The sequence below is a fragment of the Pseudonaja textilis genome, chromosome 10 (genome assembly GCF_049901715.1).
Source record: "Pseudonaja textilis isolate UNSWEBS1 chromosome 10, rPseTex1.2, whole genome shotgun sequence".
Taxonomy (NCBI): domain Eukaryota; kingdom Metazoa; phylum Chordata; class Lepidosauria; order Squamata; family Elapidae; genus Pseudonaja; species Pseudonaja textilis.
This window is the reverse complement of record NC_141999.1, coordinates 25,462,426-25,485,574: the sequence shown is the minus strand read 5'-3', so window position 1 is coordinate 25,485,574 and position 23,149 is coordinate 25,462,426. Positions and strand designations below refer to the sequence as shown.

At 56.9% G+C, this 23,149-nt stretch overlaps 1 protein-coding gene across 1 annotated transcript; it reads left to right on the top strand.

Annotated features, from left to right (window-relative positions):
• The first annotated feature begins 15,360 nt into the window (after positions 1-15,360).
• Positions 15,361-21,416, top strand: LOC113454515 (leucine-rich repeat and fibronectin type III domain-containing protein 1-like protein). Its single transcript, XM_087940232.1, has 4 exons — positions 15,361-16,992; positions 19,825-20,429; positions 20,639-20,744; positions 21,183-21,416. Exons 1-3 carry the CDS (start codon positions 15,539-15,541, stop codon positions 20,692-20,694), a joined length of 2,115 nt encoding a protein of 704 aa, XP_087796358.1. The 5' UTR covers positions 15,361-15,538; the 3' UTR covers positions 20,695-20,744; positions 21,183-21,416.
• Positions 21,417-23,149: the final 1,733 nt, after the last annotated feature.

Sequence of the window (23,149 nt, the reverse complement as noted above, 5' to 3'; positions counted from 1 at the left end):
ACCCATCCTTGGCAGCCGTCCCTCCCTGGGGGCCAAGGGATTCCGTCATCCAGCTTGCTCTCCGGTGAGGTCACCGAAACTGCTTGGGAGGGTTGAAGGAAAGGGGACCAAGAGGTGCCACTTCTCGGCAGCCGAGCCGTTTCAGTGGAAAGCCAGCCGGCCCCTCCCTGCCACGGCAGGCGGAAGGAGACGCCCGGAGGGCCTTCGGATCAGATCAGAGCTTCCACGGGATGTGGTTTTAGTAGGTTTTTTTTCCCCACGATTTGTTGTTTTATGGCGATGTTTTCATTTTATGTGGATTTTATTTCTGCCGTGGAGGTTGAAGCTGTTCTCCTCCCCCCACCCATTGAGTTAAGTGCTGAGAGCCTGATTGAAACAGGAGGCAAATGTGATCAAGAAATAAACGCTGCGTGTGAGGCCACAAGACCCCCACCCGAATTCCAGATTGTCCAGGGATTCGTAGCAAATGGCTTCTCCCGGAGGGATTCCTGGCCACCTGCGGGACACAAAACTCCCTAAGGTTGGGCAGAGACCACCCCCAGGCCTTCCCCGGGATATTCCCTCCCCAGTGTTGCCGGTGCTGCCTTTCCATCGCGGGACTGGCGGCATCCAGGACCTTCCCGGGCCTGAGTCCAGAGGGGGTTCACCCCCAGAAGTTCAGGTCCTTGAATTGTGACTGGGTTGCAAGTCATGATGGTTGTAAAGCAGGTCGATCTGATTTTACAACCTGTTTTTTTGTGGTGGTCATTAAGAAAATCGCTGCCGTTGTAAAATGAGCCCGGTTGTTAAGCGAACTCATTGTTTGCTATGGGGCATTGGAGCCCCTGGGGCTGGTCGGCTGGGCTTCCTTGGGGGCAGGGGGGCGTTGTGGCTCACCTGCCTGCCAGCCCCAAACGTCCCCCATTTGGGGGCTGCTGCTGCTGCTGCTGCTGCTAACAAGGCTGCGGCCTCTTCTCTCCGATTTGACAAGCGTGGGGGAGGGGGGTCTGTCCACAGCTGCTGAGGGGGGAGATCCTGGGGTGCAGAATTCAATTTATATGCAAATGTGCCTGCCAAATTTTTTAAAAAATAAAGAATTAGTCGGGTTTGGCCTGATGGGATCGGCTGCAATGTAAAGAGGCAGAACACGTGGAGGCGGCGATGGGAGAAACGGGGGGGGGAGGAGGGATGGGGGGGTGGTTTCCTCCGCTGGTTGTCTGAAATGCCCCCCAGGGGTGTCGTTGGAGCCCCAGGAGGTAAAACAGCAGAAGGGGAGGGGCTCCCCTCTCTCCTTCCGCACCGTTACGGGCTCCCTTCAAACAAACTACGATTTGCCTAACTGTGGTTGGTGGACTTGGTCAAACTGGCTTCAGGCGGCCCGAAGTCCGAGGGGCCCTCGAGGGAGGCTGGCCGGGCCCTCTTTCCACCCACCCCGGAGGGCTTCCGTCTGCTTGCCTCCTTTAGCGGCATCTGAGGCATGTTGCATCTAGAGGACTGTCGTCCCCCCCCTGCGCCCCCAAATGGGCAGGTGCTTCTCTCCTCTTTTAAGACCGATCCCCCCTGACCCCCAGGAGCGGCTGAGCCGTTTTTCGGGGCTCAAAGGAGGGTCTCACCTGAGGGGGGGGGGGAGCCGGGGGTGGGGTGGGGAGAGTGCTTTCCCCTTCAGCCGCCTTCTGTCAGTCGGTTTCACCTTCATCGATTTTCCTGCCTTTCCGTCAGTCTTTTGCTTTGAGCAAAAGCTCTCAAAACATGGAAATGGACGGAATGAATACGAATGAGGCTGTGGTCTCCTCTGAAGAGGGGGCGGGGGGAGGAGCGCTGAAGCTGGCCACAGGTGCTCCGTGGTAGGAACGCCGAAGGTGGGGGGTGCAGCAGGGAGGAGAGATGGCAGGGAAGCAGCACCTGTTGGGCAGCACCCAAGGCTCCAGGCAAACCCTCACCCCCCCAAAGCCATGGCCAGGGGGTGCCCACAAGCCGGTCCCCTGGCCCCGGAGTCAAACCCAGCCCACCCACCCCCGTTCTCCCGCAACTGCCGGCATCCAAAATCCTCCTGCCCTTTGGCTGCAATTCCCAGGAATTTGGGTGCTGATTAGTTTCAATCGGCTTCCACGAAGTCTATTAAAATCCAATTAGGCTGAGAGAGGCTCCTGCCACAAACCTCGGCTGGGGCTGCAGGCCTGGTGCCCCTCCCCAGAATGAAAGGCCGGTGGAGGAAGCAGCTTTGGCCTCACAGATTCTCTCCTGGCCTCCAAGCCCTCTAAGGGGCCGAGTGAGGCCCAGATCTGGGGGTCCGCCCTGCACGGCTCCAAGTCCAGGAATGAGAAATTGGGGGCGGGGGTGTTCAGGTAGCTGCCCCCACCCCCCGCTTTGGGGAGAATTCAGCCAGAGAAGAAGAGAGCCTGTGATTTGGCTGCTGCTGAGGGGCTGCCATTAGAGGGGAGGGGAGGCCTCATCCCCATCTCCCCCCTGCCCGTCTCCAAAACGCCTCGGGCGTCTTCGGGCATTTTCAGGTCTGCGCCAGGGAAAGCAGCAGGCAAGGGGGCTGCCATCTGGAAGCCGCCTTCTCCCCTCTGGCTGACACCTGGGCAGCAGGCGAGCCCCTCAGGTTGACCCTCCTTCGCTCCGGCTTCACGTTTATAGAGCCGAAAGGGGGAAGTAGCCGCTTCCTTCGGGATGCCTCGGACCGGAGCGGGCAACTAAATTTTTCCCGGGGCTCACGTGGCAAACGGTGAATGTTGTGGAGGGCTGAAACAACACACCTCTGAAGGCGGGCAGGGACGCACGCACCCACACGCAGGTAAATTGGGGGGAAAAATAGCAGCCAGCTTCCAAATAAAAGCAACCCAGTTGTCTTCCATGCGTGGCACTTACGGTGTTTACCTTGGATTTCGGATTTCCCTCTGACCTCCCCTGGGCCGGAGAGGGTCAGCCGAGGGGCCGGAAGTGGCCCAGGGGCCATAAAACGCCCAGGTCTGCCTTGGATAGAAATTCCCCTGAAGGGAGAAAATGGCCCCGGCTCTATTCTGCCCAAAATGTTTGCATCACGAAAGGCCAAAGGCCTGAGCCAGCATCAGCGAGGGGCTGCTTCCTCATCGCTGCCCATGGATCTGCTTGGCCCTCCCCTCCAGTCACCCCCCCCTCTCTCTCTGCCCCCAATCTGAAGAGAGGGGCAGAGACCGTTGCAGACAGACCGAGAAGCTCCAGATTGACCGAGACACGGCAGGCTGAATTGGTCAGGGGCAATGCTGTCACCAGCCCCCTCCCTCCCCTCCTCCCTTCTGCCCAGGGAAATAATTGCTAAGTTCTAGAGGGACCCTCCTCCTCCTCCTCCTCCTCCTCCTCCTCCTCCTCCCAATTTAATATCAGCCGCTGCTGCATCGGGGAGAGGAGGCGGCAGAAAAGGGATTAATAAGTCAGGCTGTGCTGAGAAGCAATTGAAGCACAGAAATTGGAAGCTGCCCTGGGAAACGGCTTTGGCGGGGCCAGGGTCCCACTCTGTGCGTGCGTGTGTGTGTGTGTGTGTGTGTGTGTGTTGGGGGGGTGCAAGCTGAGGGGCCTGAGGGATAATCCTGCATGGAGAGGGTCTCCTAGGACAGAATTTAGAGTACAGATTAGAATTCTTCATTGGCCGAGGGTGACCGCACATGGCTAGCCAGGGGCGGAATTGCTGGCTGCCATTAAGAAAATGAGGCCGTGGTGGGTTTCCTTTGCTCCTCCCCCCCAGGGCCCCAATTGCAAGGGGAGGACCAGTGCAGTGGGGGAGCAAAGCACTTTGTACATGCTCAGAGGGACCAGCCTTGACTTGGCACCATGCTGATGCTCCGGTTGGACCCCACAGCTGTAAAACCCCACAGTGTGGAGGCCTCTTTGGGGAGCTACTGTACAGGGAGTCCTGGATATTTATGACCACAATTGAGCCCAACCTTCCTGTTGCTAAGCGAGACCGTTCTTAAGTGGGTTTTGCCCCCTTTCTTGCCACCATTGTTAAGTGAATCATTGCATCTGTTAAGTTAGGAACCTGGCCATTAAGTGAATCTGGCTTCTTTGTTGGCTTTGTTGGTCAGATGGTTGCAAAAGGGGATCACACGACTTTGGCGCATGGCAGCCGTCATCAATATGGAGCAATTGCCAAGCGGCCCCAGGGGAAATGCTGCTATGGTTGTGTACAAAAGGGTCGTGTCCATTTTTTTGGGTGCCACTGTAACTTTGGTCACTAAACAAACGGTTGTAAGCCGAGGACTACCTGCAGAAGGGCTTCTGCGCCCCTCAAACCTCCCCAGAGGTGCACTCGGCAGGCTGATCCGAAGGGAGAAGGGTGGACGTCTTTGTAGGGTTCCTACGGGCCCTTCCGACGGGGAGAGAACGTGGGGAGGAGGAGAGCCCGGGCGGCTCCTGGGATCGACTGGGGGATCCCAGGCCCGCCTGATCTGTGACCTGCCGATCCTTCATCCGTTGGCTCCTGTCCCTGGCCGCTCCTCAGAGGGCTAAGTGGGCAACGACACCCGATCACCCGGCTGCGCAAGGGGGACGAGCTGCGAATGATTTCTAGGGATTTCGGTGCTGCTGAAGCTGCTAAACAAACTGCCTGGGAGTTGCGTGTCTGTGTGTGAAAAGAGGGCGAGGGTGTAAACAACCGTCCCGCTTCAATCTGAGTCATGTGCAGGGTGATCGTGGTGGGAAACCTGCATTTCTTCCCCTCTTTATTTGTCTAATCTCCAAGGCGCTCATCTACACGCGAATGTTCCCTTCATTTACAAAGCAGCCCCGTCGCTCCCGGGGAAAGGAAAACGGGGTGACCGCGGCGGCTCTTCCACAACGCGGGACAACAACAACGACGACCAGGGGGAAAATCAGTCACTTTTCAAGGGAATCCGCGCCGCCTTTGCCCGCCGGCCGGGCAGCCCTCAGTCCCGCCCTCCAGTCTCAGCGGGCAGCCGCCAAACTGCCGATTTCGGCGGCCTCTTTTCTCCAGCAGGTCCGGGGGCCTCCGGCAGGATTGGGGGTGGGTGGGGGCTGCTCTTTGCCCGCCCCGACGCCCCCTTTCCCCGGGCCGCTTCAGGGCTGCCTGGGCTCCCGGGCGAGGCCGTTTCGGAGCCAGGCGGGAGTCGTCCTGGGCTCCCCCCGCCTCAATCCCAGAATCCCCCCACCCACCCCCGCCCGCTTTTCCCCAACCGGAGCGCCGGAACCGGGCAGGGGCGGGGAGGGGAGGCCGCCCTTCCCCGGCGAGGCCCCAGCGCCCAACGGGAGGCTCCGCGATGCCGTGCTTTGCACATGCTCAGAGAACGCCGCCGCGGGATCCGGCTGGAGCGCCGGCCCCGGGCTCCCGGGAAAGGTGGGCCGGGGTCCCTCCGCGCTGGCCGCGATGCAGAGCGACGAACCGGCTCGCCTGGCTTGGGGGGGGGGGGCGGGGGTCCCTCCTCTGACTTGGGGCAGCGGCTGGGGGGGGGGGAGCCGCCCCTCCCGCAGGGCCATCGGGGCGGCGGAGGGTCTCCTCGGGGGCGCGGCGCTTCCAGGCCCTCCCCGGAGCGAGCCGGCCAGCCGGGCCGTCGGGGACGCGCGGGGCTGAGCGAGCCGAGCTGCACGGAGCGGCCGGGATCCCCGGGAGCGCCACCGGCCTTTGCCGGGCAAACTTTGCCGCCGCCGCCGCGGAGGCGGGCGGGCGGGCGGCGCGCGTGGCCGAGGGGCGCGGCCGGGGCGGGCCTTGCAGCGGGAGGGGCCGCCGTGGAGCCCCCGCGCCCGCCTCCCCGCCTCCCGGCTCCTCCGGCAGCGGAGGCTCGCTCGTGGCCGGGGAGGCTCCATCCGCTACCCGCCGGCCGGCCGGGCTTCCCTCGGGCTGCCGCCAGGCTCTTCCGTCCCCGCCGGCTCCCCCCGCAGCCCGGCCCGCTGCAGCTGCCGCGCCTCGCCTGGCTGGGCGCCGATGGCCGCGCCGCTCTCCCCGCCCGGGCCGGGGCGCTGCGGGGGCCGGGCGGAGGCTGCTCCCCGCCGGGACGGGCCCGAGGGGCGGCTGGGCGTCGGGCGGGCCTGAGGACCCCCGCGCGGAGCTACGGGGCCAGGTAAGCGGCGGCCGGGGAGGGGGCTTCGGGGGAGCCTTGGGGGGCGGGGGCTTCTGGGCACGTGCAGAGCGCTTGTCCCGCCCGGGAGCCTCTCTGGGAGGGGAAGGGGGGCCCCGCCCCGTGCCTCTGAGCATAGGCAGAGCGCCCGTCCCTGGCTGCGGACCAGCCGCGGCGCCGGGCCCTTCGGAGCGGCCTGGCTGGACAGCTCCCGGGCGGGCTCCGGCCTCGGGGCGGTGGGCTTCGGGCTCCCCGGTCGGGCAGGAGGGAGGCGACCCCTCCCCGCGGCCTGTGGGGCGGGGGAGGGAAGGTCACGTGCTCTGGGTCAGACAGACGGATCGTTGCTAATGCGGCATTAATCTTCTTCCAGCGCTGCCGCGGCGGCGGCTGCGGCGGCGGCGGCGTGTCCGGGGCCCTCGGCTCCGAGCTGGGCTCTCCCGGCCTTTGTTCCTCGGGAGAGGGAGGCGAGGGCCGGGCCCGCAACGCCCCCTCCCCCTGCCGGCTCCCCGGGATCGCGGCGCCTTGGAGGGACCGCCAGCTCACTCACGCCCCCCCCCGCCCCTTCCTGGCATCGGATCTGCTGGGCGGGTCAGGGCTGCCCTGGCTGGCATCGTGGCACCAGCTGGCCGCCTGGCTGGCACCCCGGAGTTCTCCAGCCAGGAGGACAAAGGGAACCAGCAAAGCCGCCCCTGCCTTTCTCCAGCTCTCTGTCAGGATCTGCCAGTCAGGTGGGGCCTGGATGAAGGCCCCGTGTCTGCTGGGAAGGCCTCCCGGGAGCAGCCCCCGCCCTTTGCTGGCGATGAAGACCCCTCCCCAGTCCAGGAAAGGAGCCTGGGACTGGAAGAGGCTGAGCCAGAAAGAGAGGGCCGAGGAAGGTGATCTGCATAGAAGGGGCAGGGGGCTTTCCAAAAATCACCTTTACCTGGAAGAAGCTGAATTGGGGGCTGCTTGTTTGGACTCCAAATTGTCTCCATTCCTGGCTGTATTTCCCCCACAACAGCCCATCCACCCCCAAATGGCCTGGCTATGTTTTGCTTGGCGGGGCCTTTGGAATAACAACAAACACACTGGAGCTTTGCCATCCGAATGCATCATGCAAACGATGTAAATTAGTGACAGATTGTATGCCTTAATTGGGGCAGCGCAAATCAACTTTTTTCAATGGGGAGAAAAAAAACCCCTGCAGGAATTCCGGGGCCTCCCTTTAATTTCCCCAGGGGGATCAAAGGCTCCGGGTTCTTTGGGGCAGGAAGGGGGAGCTCTGAATTTCGCTTCGAGGGGATTATTCTGGTTTTCTTTCTTTCTTTCGGTTCAGAAACTTGTCCAAGCCGGCTGACTTTAAGCCTCGGGGTCTTCAACTCCCAGAATTCTGGCTGAGGAATTCTAGGAATTGACGTCCACCTGTCTTAAAATCTCCAAGAAACTTTGCTGTGGAAGGTGACGAGCAGAACAACCAAGTTTCACCTTTAATTGCAGAAATATTGTGCAATTAATTCAAAGCTGGCGGTGGGGGGGATATTGCTGCCCCCAGCCCCCGGCTCTTAATGGGAGTCATCAGATCCTGGAGGCTGGTGTTATTCTGACATTCATGCTGCTGGTGGATGAGGTGAGGGGGGGGTCAGGAACTCAGGCCCCTTCCCTACGCTTTGTGTGTGTGTGGGGGGGGTCCAGTTGGATTCAGAGCAGAGAACCGGGAGGGGCCTGCATTTCATGTCCCTTTGACTGAGTTCTGCCCCTGTGCGGTTTGCATCCTCAGCTGGGCAGCCTCTGGTTCTCCAGCTGTTGAGTGGGCCTCCCTTCTCCTCCTGCTCTTAGCTGGGCTGTCCGAGGATGGTGGGGGACGGCTTTCCTCCCACCTAAAGGACAAGCACCACCCCCTGCTGAAGGCCGCTGGGGTTTTCACATCCTGATCTTGAACTCTTGTGTCCATGCCTTGTTTCGTTTAATAGAACAGAAATACAAATGTTTCTGTTCGTCCTCGACAAACATTTCTTTGGAGGCTTGGAGGTCTTGGAAGTTGCCCGCTTTGGAGACCCCTGTTCTATATCGCAGCATGGAGGTTTTAAAGCAGGGGTCTCCAACCTTGGCAACTTTCAGACGGGTGGACTTCATTTCCCAGAATTCCTCAACCAGCTGGCTGAGGAATTCTGGGAGTTGAAGCCCACCCGTCTGAAAGTTGCCAAGGTTGGAGACCCCCGTTTTAAAGGAAGTCACTTGGCGTAGAGATCCCTGAGCGGCTCCGTCCTTCGACTGCCACCAGGCGACCCCGGAATAAATGGAAAAGCCCAAAGGGGGTGGGCAGCATGAACCTGGAGCCCCCCAAACGCCCCCCTAGAAGAACCAAACAAAGCAATTTGAAACCCTGGTTTCTCCCATATGTTATCCAAGAGAGAAGCAACCCAGAACAGAGGAGAAATGTCCTGAGAGCGATAGCAATTAACCAGTGGAAGGGCTTCCCCCCAGAAAGCGTGGGCGCTCCCTCCATCCCTGGAGGCCTCGAAGAAGAGACTGGACGACCATTGGTGCAGAATGGTGTAAGGTGTCCTGCCTGGGCAGCGGGTTGGACTAGAGGACCTCCGGGGTCCCTGTTGTTCTGCATTCTGTTCTGGCTGCTGCCCTTGTCCTGGGCTGCTGGAAGTTCGCCTGTCCCGGGTGTTTGCACAAGGCTGTCAAAAATGCCTCCCCAACTCCCCCCTCTGCCTTTGGGGCTCTGCCTCACTTTCTCTATATTAGTGTGACAAGTGGCTACACGGGATTCCGTGCTCCAGTGCTGCGACTTAGTTCCAGGATTCAGTGGTGTGGGAATAAAAACGGGAGGAAGTTAATCCCGAAAGAAGGGAGGCCCTGGAGCTGGAAAAGGCAGGCCGAGCATCGCTGGGCCTGCAGACTCCTTGGACTCCCTGCCGTCCAGAGCGGCGCCGGATTCTTGCGTTCTCTGCGAAGGCGTTTGGCTCCTTCTCCGAGGCCCCCCGGCCTCCTTATTCTCGGTCTACTGGTGTGAAACAGCCGGCTCTGAAAGCTTCCTCAGCATTTTTTTTCTCCCCATAAAACAATACGGGGGGTCCTTGATTTATAACTACAGCCAAGCTCAAAACTTCTGTTGCTAAGCAAGACAGTCACTAAGTGAGTTTCCCCCCCGTTTTACGACCTTTCTTGCTGCACTTAAGTGAATCGCTGCAGCTGTTCAGAGCACCCGGCTTCCCCCATTGACTTGGTGCGTCGGAAGGTCGCAAAAGGGGATCACGTGACCCTCCCTGGGACACTGCAAGCGTCATAAACACGAGTCAGTTGCCGCGTGTCTGAATTTTGATCATGTGACCACGGGGATGCTACAACGGCCATAAATATGAAAAATGATCATACTGCCGTTGTATCTTTGAACCGTCACTAAATGAACCATTGTAAGTCGAAGGCTACCCGTAGTGGGATTTGGCCGGTCCGAAACTCACCCATTTGAGGACCCGCCAATCGGTTTGAGCATTTAAAGAAATTGCTTATTGATACAGCAAGCTGAGCTCAGCTTTTAATCACCAGTTTGACCAGCCAAATTGTAAAATGATTAATCTGCCATTTCCAGCAAAGAGAATGCTAATTGCTAATTTAATTTGTAGAGGGCCCTTTCTATTTTTCTTCTGGAACGGCGTATTTCAAAGCCGGCTGCCGCAGCTCAGAATTATGGGTAGGGGTTCTAATTGACACCATTCTCCCCATTAAAACTCACTCTCGGATCCATATTGAGTTTTGACAATGTGCCCAAATGCTGAAATATTTAATAAGAGACTGAAATCTATAGACAGCGAGCCACTATAAATGACCTGATTAGTTAAAATCCTTATTGCAATTGTCCTAATTTGCAGCCATTGTTCACTGTTGGAGAAGGTTGAGGGATGTGGCTGCCCAGCTCCTCAATGGAGCCTTAAATCAGGGATCTCTTCTACTCCCAGAATTCTCAGGCCAGCAAAGCTGAACAGAACAACAGAGTGGGAAAGGACTTGCCGGTCTTCTAGCTGCCTGGGGAATTCTGGGAGTTGAAGTCCACAGATCCTAGAAGTGGTCAAAGGAGGAGAGTCCTGAGCTGGAGGATTCATGAGTCGAAACCTGGATGTCAGCTGGCAAGGGTCCCTTCCCCCCGTCTGCTCTTCTGGACCAGGCCGCTGCCTTAGGAGCTGATGAGGAAAGCTCTTGTGGGATCCCTTGCATCCTTTCAGAAGCCCGATCCAACCTTGTTTGTTTTTTGGGCTTTTCTTTGTCAGCACGGAGAACCGGCCTCCTTGCCTTTTCTGCCGTCGGGGAACATTGCCGTGTCGTTAGGAAGGAAAATATAAATTGCATTCTGACCGACTTCCTTGCTTGCGGGCGGAAGTCTAAGCAGGGGATCGGGTACCCTCTGTGGGTCTCTCCAAGTGGTTTTCGCTTCTCCTTTGTACGCTTAGAGGCCCCTGGCATAACGGGCACCGTCCAATCTTGAGTTTTATTAGCTTGGGGGGAGAAGGGGGCTTTTTCCAAGCGAGTGCTGACCTTTCTCTCATTCCTCTCCCCTTCCCTTACTGTTTAAGTGGCTGAGGGAGAAAGGGACTGGCGCCAGGCAGAGATTGAGAAGACCCCCCAAGGGGCCGTCCTGTGGAACTTAGCTCCACCTACCCACCCTTCCCAGAATTTTTAATATAATGTCTAGGAGAAAAAAAAGGAGGGGTGGGGTTTACAGGTGGAAGGATCCCCCAAACGGCCTTCTGATTCCGTGTCTTGGTCATGGATTTGGGTCATGGATTTGGGGGGGCTTATCTTTTGGAAAAGGAGAAATCCATATCGCTCTATTTGGAGATTTAAGATTAATTGTTGATAAGAGATAGAAACTACATTCCTCTCCAGTGTTTGCTTGCTAAGTATTTGATCATGAAATATTCATCTTCTTGCTGGGCGTTTGCTGGCGTTACAGCAATGCTGGGTTTTGTCTTTATGGTAATTTATTTTTCCGTTCTGCTTCCCTGGGACACCAGTCGGGTCGTTTCAGGTGACCTGAGAACCTGTTTCTTGGGGATATTTGCAAGGAGAAGAGAAGCCAAGATCTGATTTACAGGGTGAATAGATACGGCACACCCCAAATGATGTTGATAATAAAAACTTGAACCGCGGCCTCTGCACCAAGGAAGAGCGGTGGGCTGCTAGAGCATTCCTCTCTGCCCTCCAGATAGGGGGCTACATCCCCCATCGTTCCCAGCCTTGCCTGATCGAAGAGGACGGGAGAGAGATCACTCAAGCTCCTTGGGCTACTTCTCCATGGGCTTTCTGAAGGCAGAGCCGCTGGGAGTTCATCGGTCACTCTTACGGGGGCAGAGCAAAAGTGAGGGAACCGGCGAGCTGACTCGGGGCACGTGTCTTTTTTCTGAAGGGAAAAAACTAGCCGGCTGCCAGTTTGTTCCCTGAATCAGAGAAATCAAATGCAGGAAGTCCGTGAGTTCTTACTATGTTACAGAGCCCCTGATTATGACATCAAACGTGTAAACAAGCTAAATACACTACTAACCTGGGCAGCATCCTGCCCACACGCTTTTATCTTTCTCGGTGACTTCAATCTACCTCATATTGACTGGACCCTAAATGAATGTACAACTGAACCCATTCACAGGACCTTCTATAATGCTGTTACAAATCTGGGACTGGAACAACTAGTAACCAACAACACTAGACTAAACAACTGCCTCGATCTCATCTTTTGCAACAGTTTGAATTTAATTTACGGAATACAAACTAAAGAACCCTTTTTAAGCAGTGACCACAATTTGATTGACTTTTGTCTCAACATACGCCCACACAAAAATAATCACAATGACGTAATCCCCACTTATAACTTCAAAAAAGGCAACTATGATCTTATAGACAACGATCTCTCATCCCTTGATTGGCAATCTCTATTCACTGGATGCAATACTGTTGAAGACCATTACAACATATTTTTACTTGAAGTCAAAAGAGTCATCAAACTATATGTACCAACAACAACTCCCAAAAAAAAAACAAAAAAAAAACAGATTACCCATAACAATAAGGAAACTTCAATCCCAAAAGAGATCACCCTGGTGGAAAAACAAATCTGGTAACGTTGCCAATTTCAAAAGCCGATACAAAAATTTATGCCACCAGATAAAGACTGAATGCACCAATTATCACATTAAACAAGAGGAAAACCTATGCACCAATTCCACCCGCGCTTTTTACAATTTTGTAAACAACAAACTAAAAGACTCAAGGTTCATCCCACCCCGACAGGACCTAATGGTAAAGACTGTAATGACGACACCAGTAAAGCCAACATCTTTAACACATTCTTCGTCCCCGATTTGTCCCCGATCAGTATTTGTAAACAGCAATGGATCATGCCCAGTATTTCCTAGTCGAACCACAGACAACCACAATGATCTAATACATATCGATTTTACAGAAGATAATGTTGAAAAAGCACTAGGCAATCTAAAACCATCTCTATCTATTGGACCGGACGGAATATGTGCCTACTTCTTAAAAAAGCTACCCACTGCCATAGCAGAACCTCTAAGCATAGTCTTTGAAAAATCTTTCAGGACCAGCTCCTTGCCTAACCTATGGTCACAAGCCACGGTCATCTCCATCTTCAAAAAGGGAGACCCCAGCCTAGTTGAAAATTACAGACCAATCTCCTTATGCTGCGTCACCTGTAAAGTCATGGAATCAATTATTAACCAATCCATCATCCTCCACTTAGAGACAAACAGCCTACTCTCCAATAAACAATTTGGTCTCAGGAAAAAACTATCCTGTAATCTGCAACTCTTACACTGCAAAAACATACGGACTACACGACTCGATCAGGGCAAAGCAATAGATGCAATCTACACAGACTTCTGTAAAGCCTTTGATTCAGTGGTACACGACAAACTACTCCTAAAAATAAAATCCTATGGTATCTCTGGACAACTACATAACTGGATAGAAGCATTCCTGTCAAACAGACAACAAATGGTCAAAATTGGGAGTGTCCTATCAAATTCTGTACCTGTCAATAGTGGTGTCCCCCAAGGCAGTATTCTAGGACCAACTCTCTTCATACGCTACATAAATGACCTCTGTGATCATATTAAGAGTAACTGCATTCTTTTCGCTGATGATGTAAAGCTGTTCAATACCACAGACAATACTGCTAGCCTTCAAAAAGACCTTGACTATGTATCAGAATGGTCAAACAAATGGCAACTTCAAATCTCAACAAATAAATGCTCTTTCCTACATATTGGCAAAAAAATATATATCAGAAAATAAAATACAAGCTGAATAGTCAAGACCTTGTTCATGAGCCAAGCTCTGTAAAGGACCTTGGAATACTCATCTCTAATGATCTAAGTGCTAGTGCCCACTGTAACTACATAGCCCAAAAGGCATTAAGAGTTGTTAAGCTGCGTAGCTTTTTCTCTGGTAATATCACACTACTAACTAGAGCATACAAAACATTTGCTAGACCAATACTTGAATACAACTCATCAGTCTGGAACCCACATTACGTATCTGATATTAACACAGTTGAGAAAGTCCAGAATTATTTCACAAGAAGAGTTCTCCACTCTTCTACTCGTTGCAGAATACCTTATGCCATCAGACTTGAAATTCTAGACCTAGAAAACCTTGAATTACGCCGTCTTCGTTCTGATCTAAGTATAGTATATAAAATCATACATTGCAATGACTTACCTGTCAATGAATACTTCAGCTTCAACCGTAACAACACAAGAGCACACAGTAGATACAAACTCAAGGTTAACTGCACCAAACTTGACTGTAGGAAATACGACTTCAGCAACAGAGTGGTCAATGTCTGGAATACTCTACCTGACTCTGTGGTTTCTTCCCCAAACCCCAAAAACTTTAACCTTAGACTGTCTACTATTGACCTCACCCCTTTCCTAAGAGGTCTGTAGGAGGCGTGCATAAGCGCACCAATCGTGCCTACCGTCCCTGTCCTATTGTTTCTTTTATTTTTCTTATAGGTACCCATTTCATGTATTCATAACTATTTATATACTTAATACCTATTATCTTGTAAGCAATTGACAAATCAAATAAATAAATAAAAAATAAATAAATAAATAAATTATAACTGTTTGCTTAGTGACTGTTCCAAGTTATAACAGCACTGAAAAAAGGGACTTACAACCATGTTTCACACTTCTGACCGTTGCAGCATCATCCCCTTGGTCAGATGATCAGAATTCAGATGCCTGGCAACTGACTCGTATTTACGACAGTCTCAGCATCCCCTTGGGGTCATGTGATCCCCTTTTGCAACCTTCTGACCAGCCAAGTCAATGGGGAAGCCAGATTCACTTAATGACCGGGGGACTAGTTTAACGACTGCAGAGATTCACTTAACAACGATGGCAACAAAAGTTGTAAAACGGGGAACAGCTCACTTAACAACTGTCTCGCTTAGAAACAGAATGTTTAGGCTCAATTGTAAGTTGAGTATTACCTGTCTTTCTGTATTTTTTGTTGTGATGAATGAATAGCATTTTGAAAACGAGAGGTGCTTTACTTCTGGCTGGGGGTCTTTGCCCACCTCGGATGCCCCTGCTAAGGAAATCCAGGAAGGGCAGGAGGCCTCAGTGGAAGGCTAGCCACCCGATCTGCCCTGCAGCTTTCTAGCTGCTTGAAATTAAAAATTAAAAATAAAATTAAAAGAAAAAGGGCCCGGGTGCCGAAAGGAGGGGCCCTGCAAATGTATTCCAGAGCGAATCCCTCATTAGGCCAAACGGCACCCAGGTAACAGGATCCGTCCAGCGAGGAGCAGGCCTCCAGCCGCAGCCTTGTGGCTCTCTGCCTCCTTGTCCGAGACGGTTTTTATCCTTCGGCTGAGAGGCATCATTGAGACCTGCAGAGCTTTAGGGAGAGATGGAGAGGGGAAAATCAATGAAAAGCACCGTCGATAAATGTGAATCTTAATCCTATTTGTGATTCAGCAGGGGCGGATCCGAGCAAGGAAAAGGCACCCCAAGGCTTATAGAAACCCTGCGCAGGGTCCAGAAAGAATGACATCCCCCCTTTCCCCATAATTCAGGACCGTGGCGAGGGAGTCAGCCGGGGGTGGGGAGAGGTCAGGCAAGCAGAAGGGATTCTGGCAGCTTTTGGTTGTGTGGATTCGGGGAAGAAGACGGGGCGGGGGGGGGGGCGGCAATTGGACCCAATTCAGTTGCTGAATTGGACCCCGGCACGAAGCAGGAATCTCCAACCTTGGCCACTTTACGACTCAGGGACTTCAACTCCCAGAATTCCCCAGCCAGCTGTGCTGGAGAGGAACCAGCTGTGCCGGCTGGGATATTCCGAGCGCTGAAGTCCACAGGTCTTGAAGTGGAGAATTCTGGGAGTTGAAGTCCAAATCTTAAAAGAGGCCGTGTTTGGAGACACCTGTGCTGGAGGCTTCATCGGTGGAGGCTTCAGCCTGCAGGGGTCACTCCCCCCACCTTTTGGGTCTTCTGGTGGTGCCCATGGACCAGGCCCTCTGCTCACCTCTCTCCATCCTTTGCCCTGCAGACCCCTTCCTGACCGGCGCCATGGAGGGCCTGCTGCTGTGTCTTCTGCTACTCCTGGCCCACCTGGGCCGAGCTCAGGTGTGTCCCAAGCGCTGCATGTGCCAGAACCTCTCCCCTTCGCTGGCCATCCTGTGCACCAAGACGGGCCTCCTCTTTGTGCCCACCATGATCGACCGGCGCACGGTGGAGCTGCGCCTGACGGACAACTTCATCACCGTCGTCCGCCGGAAGGACTTCTCCAACATGACCAGCCTGGTGCACCTCACCCTCTCGCGCAACACCATCAGCCAGGTCCTGCCTTACGCCTTCGCCGACCTGCGCAGCCTGCGGGCCCTGCACCTGGACAACAACCGGCTGCTGATGATCGGGGCCGAGCAGCTGAAGGGGCTGCCCAACCTGCGCCACCTCATCCTCAGCAACAACCAGCTGCAGGGCATCTCCCCCGTGGCCTTCGATGACTTCGCCGGCACGCTGGAGGACCTGGACCTCTCCTACAACAACCTGGCGCGGGTCCCCTGGGACACCATCCACCGCCTGCACAACGTCAACTCCCTCAGCCTGGACCACAACCTGATCGACTTCGTGCCCGAGGGCGTCTTCTCCAACCTGCTCAAGCTGGCCCGCCTGGACATGACCTCCAACAAGCTGAAGAAGATCCCGCCGGACCCGCTCTTCCTGCGCATCCCGGTCTACGCCAAGTCCAAGGGCTCCCCGCCCTCCTCCCTGGTGCTCAGCCTGGGCGGCAACCCCCTGCATTGCAACTGCGAGCTGCTCTGGCTACGCCGGCTGGCCAGGGAGGACGACCTGGAGACCTGTGCCTCGCCGCCCGACCTGCTGGGCAAGTACTTCTGGACCATCGCCGAAGAGGAGTTCATCTGCGAGCCGCCGGTCATCACGCGACACACGGGCCGCCTGGTGGTGACGGAGGGCGAGGGGGCGGTCCTCCGCTGCCGCGGGGCGGGGGACCCGGAGCCCTCCATCCACTGGGTCTCCCCTGAGGGCAAAGTGGTGGCTAACACCTCACGGACCGTCTCCTACGACAACGGCACCCTGGAGATCCTGATTGCGGCCATCCAGGACAGCGGCCTCTTCACCTGCATCGCCTCCAACGCTGCCGGGGAGGCCACCACCTCCGTGGAGCTCGTGGTCAACCTGCTGCCGCTGCTCTCCAACAGCACCACCCCCAAGGTGCCCGAGGCCGTGGGGCCTTCGGACATCCTCACCTCTGCCATGGCCACCCTACCTCTGGGCGCCAACGACACGGGCGCCTCTCCGGATAAGGGCGTGGTGGCCTCGGAGATCTCCTCCTCCTCCGTCCTGATCCGCTGGTACCCCCAGTGGCACATCCCTGGCATCCGCATGTTCCAGATCCAGTACAACAGCTCCTCGGATGACACCCTGGTGTACAGGTGAGCGGGTGCCCCGCTTGGGAGGCCTGGGGGTGGGTGGGGGGCGTGTTGCCCGGGGTTAGTAAGTGCTGGGAGCCCCTCCAGGGCTGGGAGTGACTTTCACGCTCAAGGGGGGCAGGACTGGCCAGGTCAGCTCTTGGGACCGGATGGACGTGGGAGTGCTCCCAACACAGGGGGGGGGATGTTAAGAAGAGGTTGGGCCACCGTTGGCCCGATAAACCATAATCAGATCACCATAATAGGTTGCCAAAAGAGTTGCAAGGGAGTAGATGTCACAGCGTTGCCTTTATTGCCATTTCTTTTAGTGTGAACACACTTGGCACACTTGAAAAATGCAATTCCGACCTGCTCTCTGAGGACTGGGAGGGGATGATGGGCCCCCAGTCCCCCTTGGAGGGGCCGATCTGCGGAACCTGAGTGCTGGAGGTGGGGGCTGAAGGGCTGGTGCCGGGCGCCTGGCCTCTCTTTCCTTCCTGAAGGTCAGATCCTTCCCCGCCTGATGAGGAACGCAGACTTGACAGTGAAATCTTGGGAGAATCCCAGAGGAGCCGGCGGGACGTCCGTGCCGGCGGTTCTCAGCTCCTCTCCGGCTCTGGCCTCTTTCTGGAGAAGCAGGTCCCGGCCTCCCAGCCTGCAAAATGAATGCAGAAAGGAGGGGGTGGATTTGCACGGAGCTTTTAGGTCTCTCTCTCTCTCTCTCTCTTTCAAATCTAGGCTGTTGGCTCCAGCTTCCTCTTCTCCTCGCGGAATGCCGGGGAGGGGGCAGCTGGCAGGGGGAGGGCAGAACAGGATGCACAACGTCGTTTTCTTTCCTTTGGAAGGGGCTGAGTAAACGGGGGGTTTCCCAAACAGCCCGGCCAGGTTCCAGCTCCCAGAACAGGATGGTTCCTGGCTGGGGGGGATTCCTCCCTTTTCTCCTTTCTGGAGACCCTCAACCTGCTGCCTTGAAGGGATAAAAATGCCGTCCAGCTCTTCCATCCAAGAGCGCCCAGCCGGCCTGTCCCTCGGCTTCCCTTGGGGAGGGTTGTGCCTCGAACCCAGGGCCAGAGGGGGCCGGGCCCCACCCCATAACCTTGTGCCTTGCTAGGGGCCCCCTTTCCCTGCCCTGGGCCCCCGCTGAGGGTCCCATCTCCTCCAGTCCAACAGGGCTCGGGGTCTTCCCTGAGGGATGGGGCCTAGGGAACGGGGAGCCCATCATCCTCTCCCGGTCCTTAGGTCCAGGCAGTCCTCGACTTAGGACCACAATTGAGCCCCCAATCCCCGTTGCTAAGCAAGACAGTGGTGAAGCAAGTTTTGCCCCCGTTCCTTGCCCCCGTTGTTAAGTGAACCACTGGACTTGTTGAAGGAGTGACCCGGTCGCAAAAGGGGACCGCGTGACCCCGGGACATGACGACCGTCATAAATAGGAGTCAGGGGCTATGTGTTGGACTTCTGATCACGTGATCCTCGGGGTGGCGGACCCAGCGGATGGGGGGCTGGGGGGAGTGAGTGGAGATCCCAGGAGGGGCTCTTCTCCCTCTCGCCCCCCCAGGCAGAGCCCCCCCTCCATCCGTCCCCAGCCTCTCCCGTCCCCGGCTGCCTTGCTCTGCCCGTGGCAAAGAGGGGGGGAAGCTGGAGGGGGGGGGTCTTCTGGGTCCCCCCCCCATCCAGTGCCTGCTGGCCGGAAAGGAAATGAAGATGGGTGGCCTCCTTAGGATGCAGCGTTGGATGTCAGCAGCCCTGTGTGTGTGTGTGTGTGTGTGTGTGTGTGTGTGCCTGCAAGTGAGAGCCAGCGGGGGGCTGGGGGGCAGGAAGTCCCCGCTGCCTGTTGTGAATCAGCTGGGGAGGGGGAGGGGGAGCCCTTCCAATCTAGCATCTATTGATCCAAGAGGCTCCTGTCCAACCGCCAGCCCCGCCCACATTGGAGAGGGGGCCTTTGGTCTCCTTGAAATGTCACGGGGGGAAAGGCCCCCTTCCCCAAATAGGGGAGGGGCTGGCAAGAGCGGGCCCCTGGGATCCTGGGGAGGGGAGTCGGGGGGCTTAGGGCCGCCCACGCCCTCTGCACCGGCCCTGCCTGGGGAGGAGAACGGGGGGGCTCAAGGACAAGGGGGGGCATGTTAGCATGCAAGGCTCCTCTTCCTGAGCTGAGCTGGGGGGGGGAAGAGCCGGCATGCCAGTCAGGTAGCTCTGCGAAGTCTCCTCCGCCAAGGCTTTGCCTGGGGGGGTCGCCTCCTGGTCTGGGGGCCGAGTCTGAGGGAGGGGCCTCCTTTTCAAGAACTGGGGGCCCTCAGGACAGCCCCCCACCTACAGAGAGGGGCGTTTTCTCCCTGAGCCGAGGTTGTTCCACCCAGACCCTCCTCGACTTACGATTCAGCACCATTTATGTCGTTAAGGGAGGCACTGTGGGGCAAGGGAGTTTTGCCCCGTTTTACAACACGGCCGGCCTGCTGCCTCCCCTCGGCTGGATAGTCTCTCCGCCCCCCAATCTCCCCCCCGCCCAGAACTCACAGCCTTGTTTGTGGAAGGGTTTCCCCCCCGGAAGCTGTGGGGGCTCCGTCCATCTTCAAGAAGAGGTCGGAGTGGGGTTTGTCCCGGACGGAATAGGAGAAGGGGGTCCAACCTTGGGAACCTTTTAAGGCTTGTGGACTTCAACTCCCAGAATCCCCCAGCCAGTGTAGGAGTTGACATCCACCAGGCCTTGACGTTGCTGTGCTGACTGAGGAATTCTGGGAATTGAAGCCCACAAAGTTCCCCATCTGGGACTCTCCTGGCCTGGGGCCTCCTGCAGGGGGGTCGGTCTAGAAGACCTCCAAGGTCCCTTCCAACGCTGTGATTCTCTCTCTCCCCCTCCAGAATGATCCCTCCCACGAGCAAAGGCTTCCTGATGAAGGACCTGGCTGCCGGGCGGGGCTACCACCTCTGCGTCTTGGCCATCTACGACGACGGGGTGACCTCGCTGACCGTCACCCAGAGCCTGGGCTGCCTGCGCTTCAGCACCCTGCGGGACGGCCTGCAGTGCCACGCGCTCCACACCCAGTTCCTGGGGGGCACCATGATCATCGTGGTGGGGGGCATCATTGTGGCCTCGGTGCTGGTCTTCATCATCCTCCTCATGATCCGCTACAAGGCCTCCAGCGGCCGCCCGGAGGAGCCCGAGAAGAAGGCCGCCAGGGTCAGCAACGTCTACTCGCAGACCAACGGCAGCCACCCACCCGCCGGGCTGCCCTGCTCGGCCTCCAGACACGAGGGGTGGGAGCCAGACAGCGGCCGGGCCAGGAGGGAGCGTGGCCTGGGGGCGCTGGCCAAGGACTGTGCGAAAGGCGCCCGGCCCCCCTCCTCTGAGAAGGAGGAGGAGGAGGAGGAGGTGGTCCCGTCCCCCCGGCGGAGGCGGAGGTGGTCCCGGACGAGTCTCGACTGCCCCCATGGAGGCCCCGAGGACCCCCAAGCAGAAGAGGAAGGTAAAGGGGGCAGGCTGCTCCTGAGGTAGCCCTCGACTTGTGACGGTCCATTTAGTGACCCTTTTAAGTCCCAACCGCTTTTCACCCTTCGGATCCTTTCAGCATCTCCGTGGTAGCAATGGGGCTTAGGCTTCTAGGCCGCTTCCTGTGCTGGTTACCTCCTGTTGACCCCCTTTCCCTGCCCCCGGCTTTCTGCAGACCCCCGTTAGCGCTCCCAGCCGAGGAGAGGAGGAAGGCCAACGAGTGGACCGGCGTCAAGATCTGAGCCCTGGCAGTCGGCCGTCGAAGAACGGAACCGGAACCGGAGTCCCCCAGGTAGGAGCCCCTCCCTCTGCACCCTCACCCCCCCCGACCCCCCGATTGCCAGGAACTATGGGGCCAAAGCAGGAGGGGGGGTGCATTTGAAGAGGGCAGCTGATTCCTCTGCCTGGGGGGCCTTTCACCCAGCACCCCAGCGCTCCTCCTTTCCTATCCGAGGGGGGGGGTTGCTGCCATGAAAAATGGCTTTTGGTGCCTGGCCCCCCCCCCAAAAGAAAGATTTGGGGGGCTGCAGTGGGGCAGAGCCACAACCCACCCCCAAATTCATGCAGGAGCCCAAAGGGTCCCAGATTGCAGCGACACCTTGTGCAAACCCAGGTGACAATGGCAGTTTATTCCATAAGCCACAGTTAAGCCACGATGCGGTGTGCTAGGTGAACTCAGTCTGCATTCCAGGCTCGCAAGGAAGCCAGACTCTGCCGGTTTCTCTTGCAGGCTGAATCCGGAGTTGGCGCCGTTCCTCAGCTGTCCCACCACACGGTGCCGCGGCCCCCCCAGGAGACCCCCCCCAACTCACCTGCCTCTTCCTTGGGCGGGGGAAGACCCTGGGGTCTCACCTCGGCCTTTCGGGCCTCTTTCTACTGGACTCTCTTCAAGGCCCGTTTTCTACAAAGTCCTTTTGTTTTTCTAAGCCACACCTGGAATTTTCTAATAAACGGAGGTGAAAAACAGGGCGGGGTTCTTCCCAGGGAGGATGCTGGTCTCTTTTGGCAGGTATTTGGGGGGGGGAGGGGAGGGGGGGGCAGAAAATGCAAGGAAAGTTAGTGAACCTTCAGAGTTACAACCAGTCTCTTCAAGGCTGCTCACACCCCAGGTTCAAGATTATGACGACCCCCCCCAGCTGTCACCTAATTGGGGCACTTGGCAACCGGCAAAATTTACGGCCATTGTGTGGCATTCCTCAGTCTTGTGACCACAATTTATGATTTATTTGGGGTTTTTTTTTGCCAGAAATTCGTGTTTAATTGTAGTGTCTGGCCAAAATATCCCCCCATTGCGGAGACGGGATTTGCTTAATGACCACAATATGAAAAGTCGTAAAATTGGGTGGGGGTCCCATGCTCAGAGCCAGCGCCACAGGCCGAACGAGGGTTGGAAGCAGCGGTGGGAGGCTGCTGGCATGACAACCGGTTCGGTGACCCCGCCTGAATGGCAGTGCCAAAGTCCTTTGCTGCTACGTCCCTTGGGGGGGGAGGGGCACTCTGCTCTTCCGTGCTGGGACGGTCACGGCCAGGGCAGCGCAGGGGCAGGCGGGTGGGTGGGCGGCCCACAAGATCCTCAGAGCCAACCGGTCCAAAATGGCAGAAGGATCCCCCCTGGTTGTAAGTGGAGAAGTGCCTGTCCAGCATAGCGATTGGGTGGGTGGGTGGGGAATAATCGCCTTTAACCCCCACTTCCCAGAGAACGGGGAGGTGGGAGTTGCGCTTCGTGCAGCCGATCTCTGTGGCTGCATCAATTTGGGGGGGGGGAGAGGGAGAGGGAGGCCCCCAGACCAAGAGAAAACAGCCCCAATGAGACCCCTCCCCACTTCCTGAATTAAGATGCTTTAAAAATCACCCGGCTGGACGATTACGGCCTTTCCTGCTCTTGGGGGTGTTTGCTGACTGGGAAGCACCCAGCACACATCGGGGTCCATTCCCGGCCTTGTGTCCAGCGACTGGCAGCGGGCAGGGAGCAGCCCTGGCAGAAGCCACTCCCAGAAGGCCAGTCCCTGGGCACCCCCAATGGGTGCCCTCCCAGCTGGGCCGCTGTGGCTTTTCCAGGGCAAAGGGGACCTCTGCCAGGAGGGTGGTGGGTCGCTTCTGACATGCCCAGAGTTTATTTTGCTTTCTCGGGCGTGGAGACGAGGCAGAGCCGCCCAAAGCAATTGGCGAGAAAAACCACCGTTTAAATAAAAGAGCCTTGGCAAATCCCCCTCCTCTTTGGGAGGGCAGGCAAGCCAGCCCACCTTCCCCCTGGAGGCATCGGCTGCCTTTCCGGAAGGGGGTTCAGGAACAGCTGGAGATGTCGGGGTGAGGCCTCGGGAGCGAGGGGCCCTAGGGCGGGGGGCTCCTACCTTGGCCATTTTAAGCCTGGAGGACTTCAACTCCCAGAACTGGGGGGGATTCAGGGCGTTGGAGTGGCCAAGGGGAGCCCCTGCCCTAGAGGGGGCAGGCAGGGCTGGAAGTCGGGGGGACCAGACGTTGCTTCTTCTCAGGATGGGACCTCAGTGCTCCAGGAGACCAAGTTCAAGAGCCGAGGCAACCCCGGTGGACGAGAGGGGGGGACCTCAGTCTCCGCGGGGCCCATTTCCTCCGGTTATCGGTTTGTGAATTTGGGGCGAGACCTCAACGGGGCTCCTGCAGGGGGATTCCTCCTCCCGAGAGGAGATCTCCCGGGCCTTCGGGAAAGCAGGTCAAACC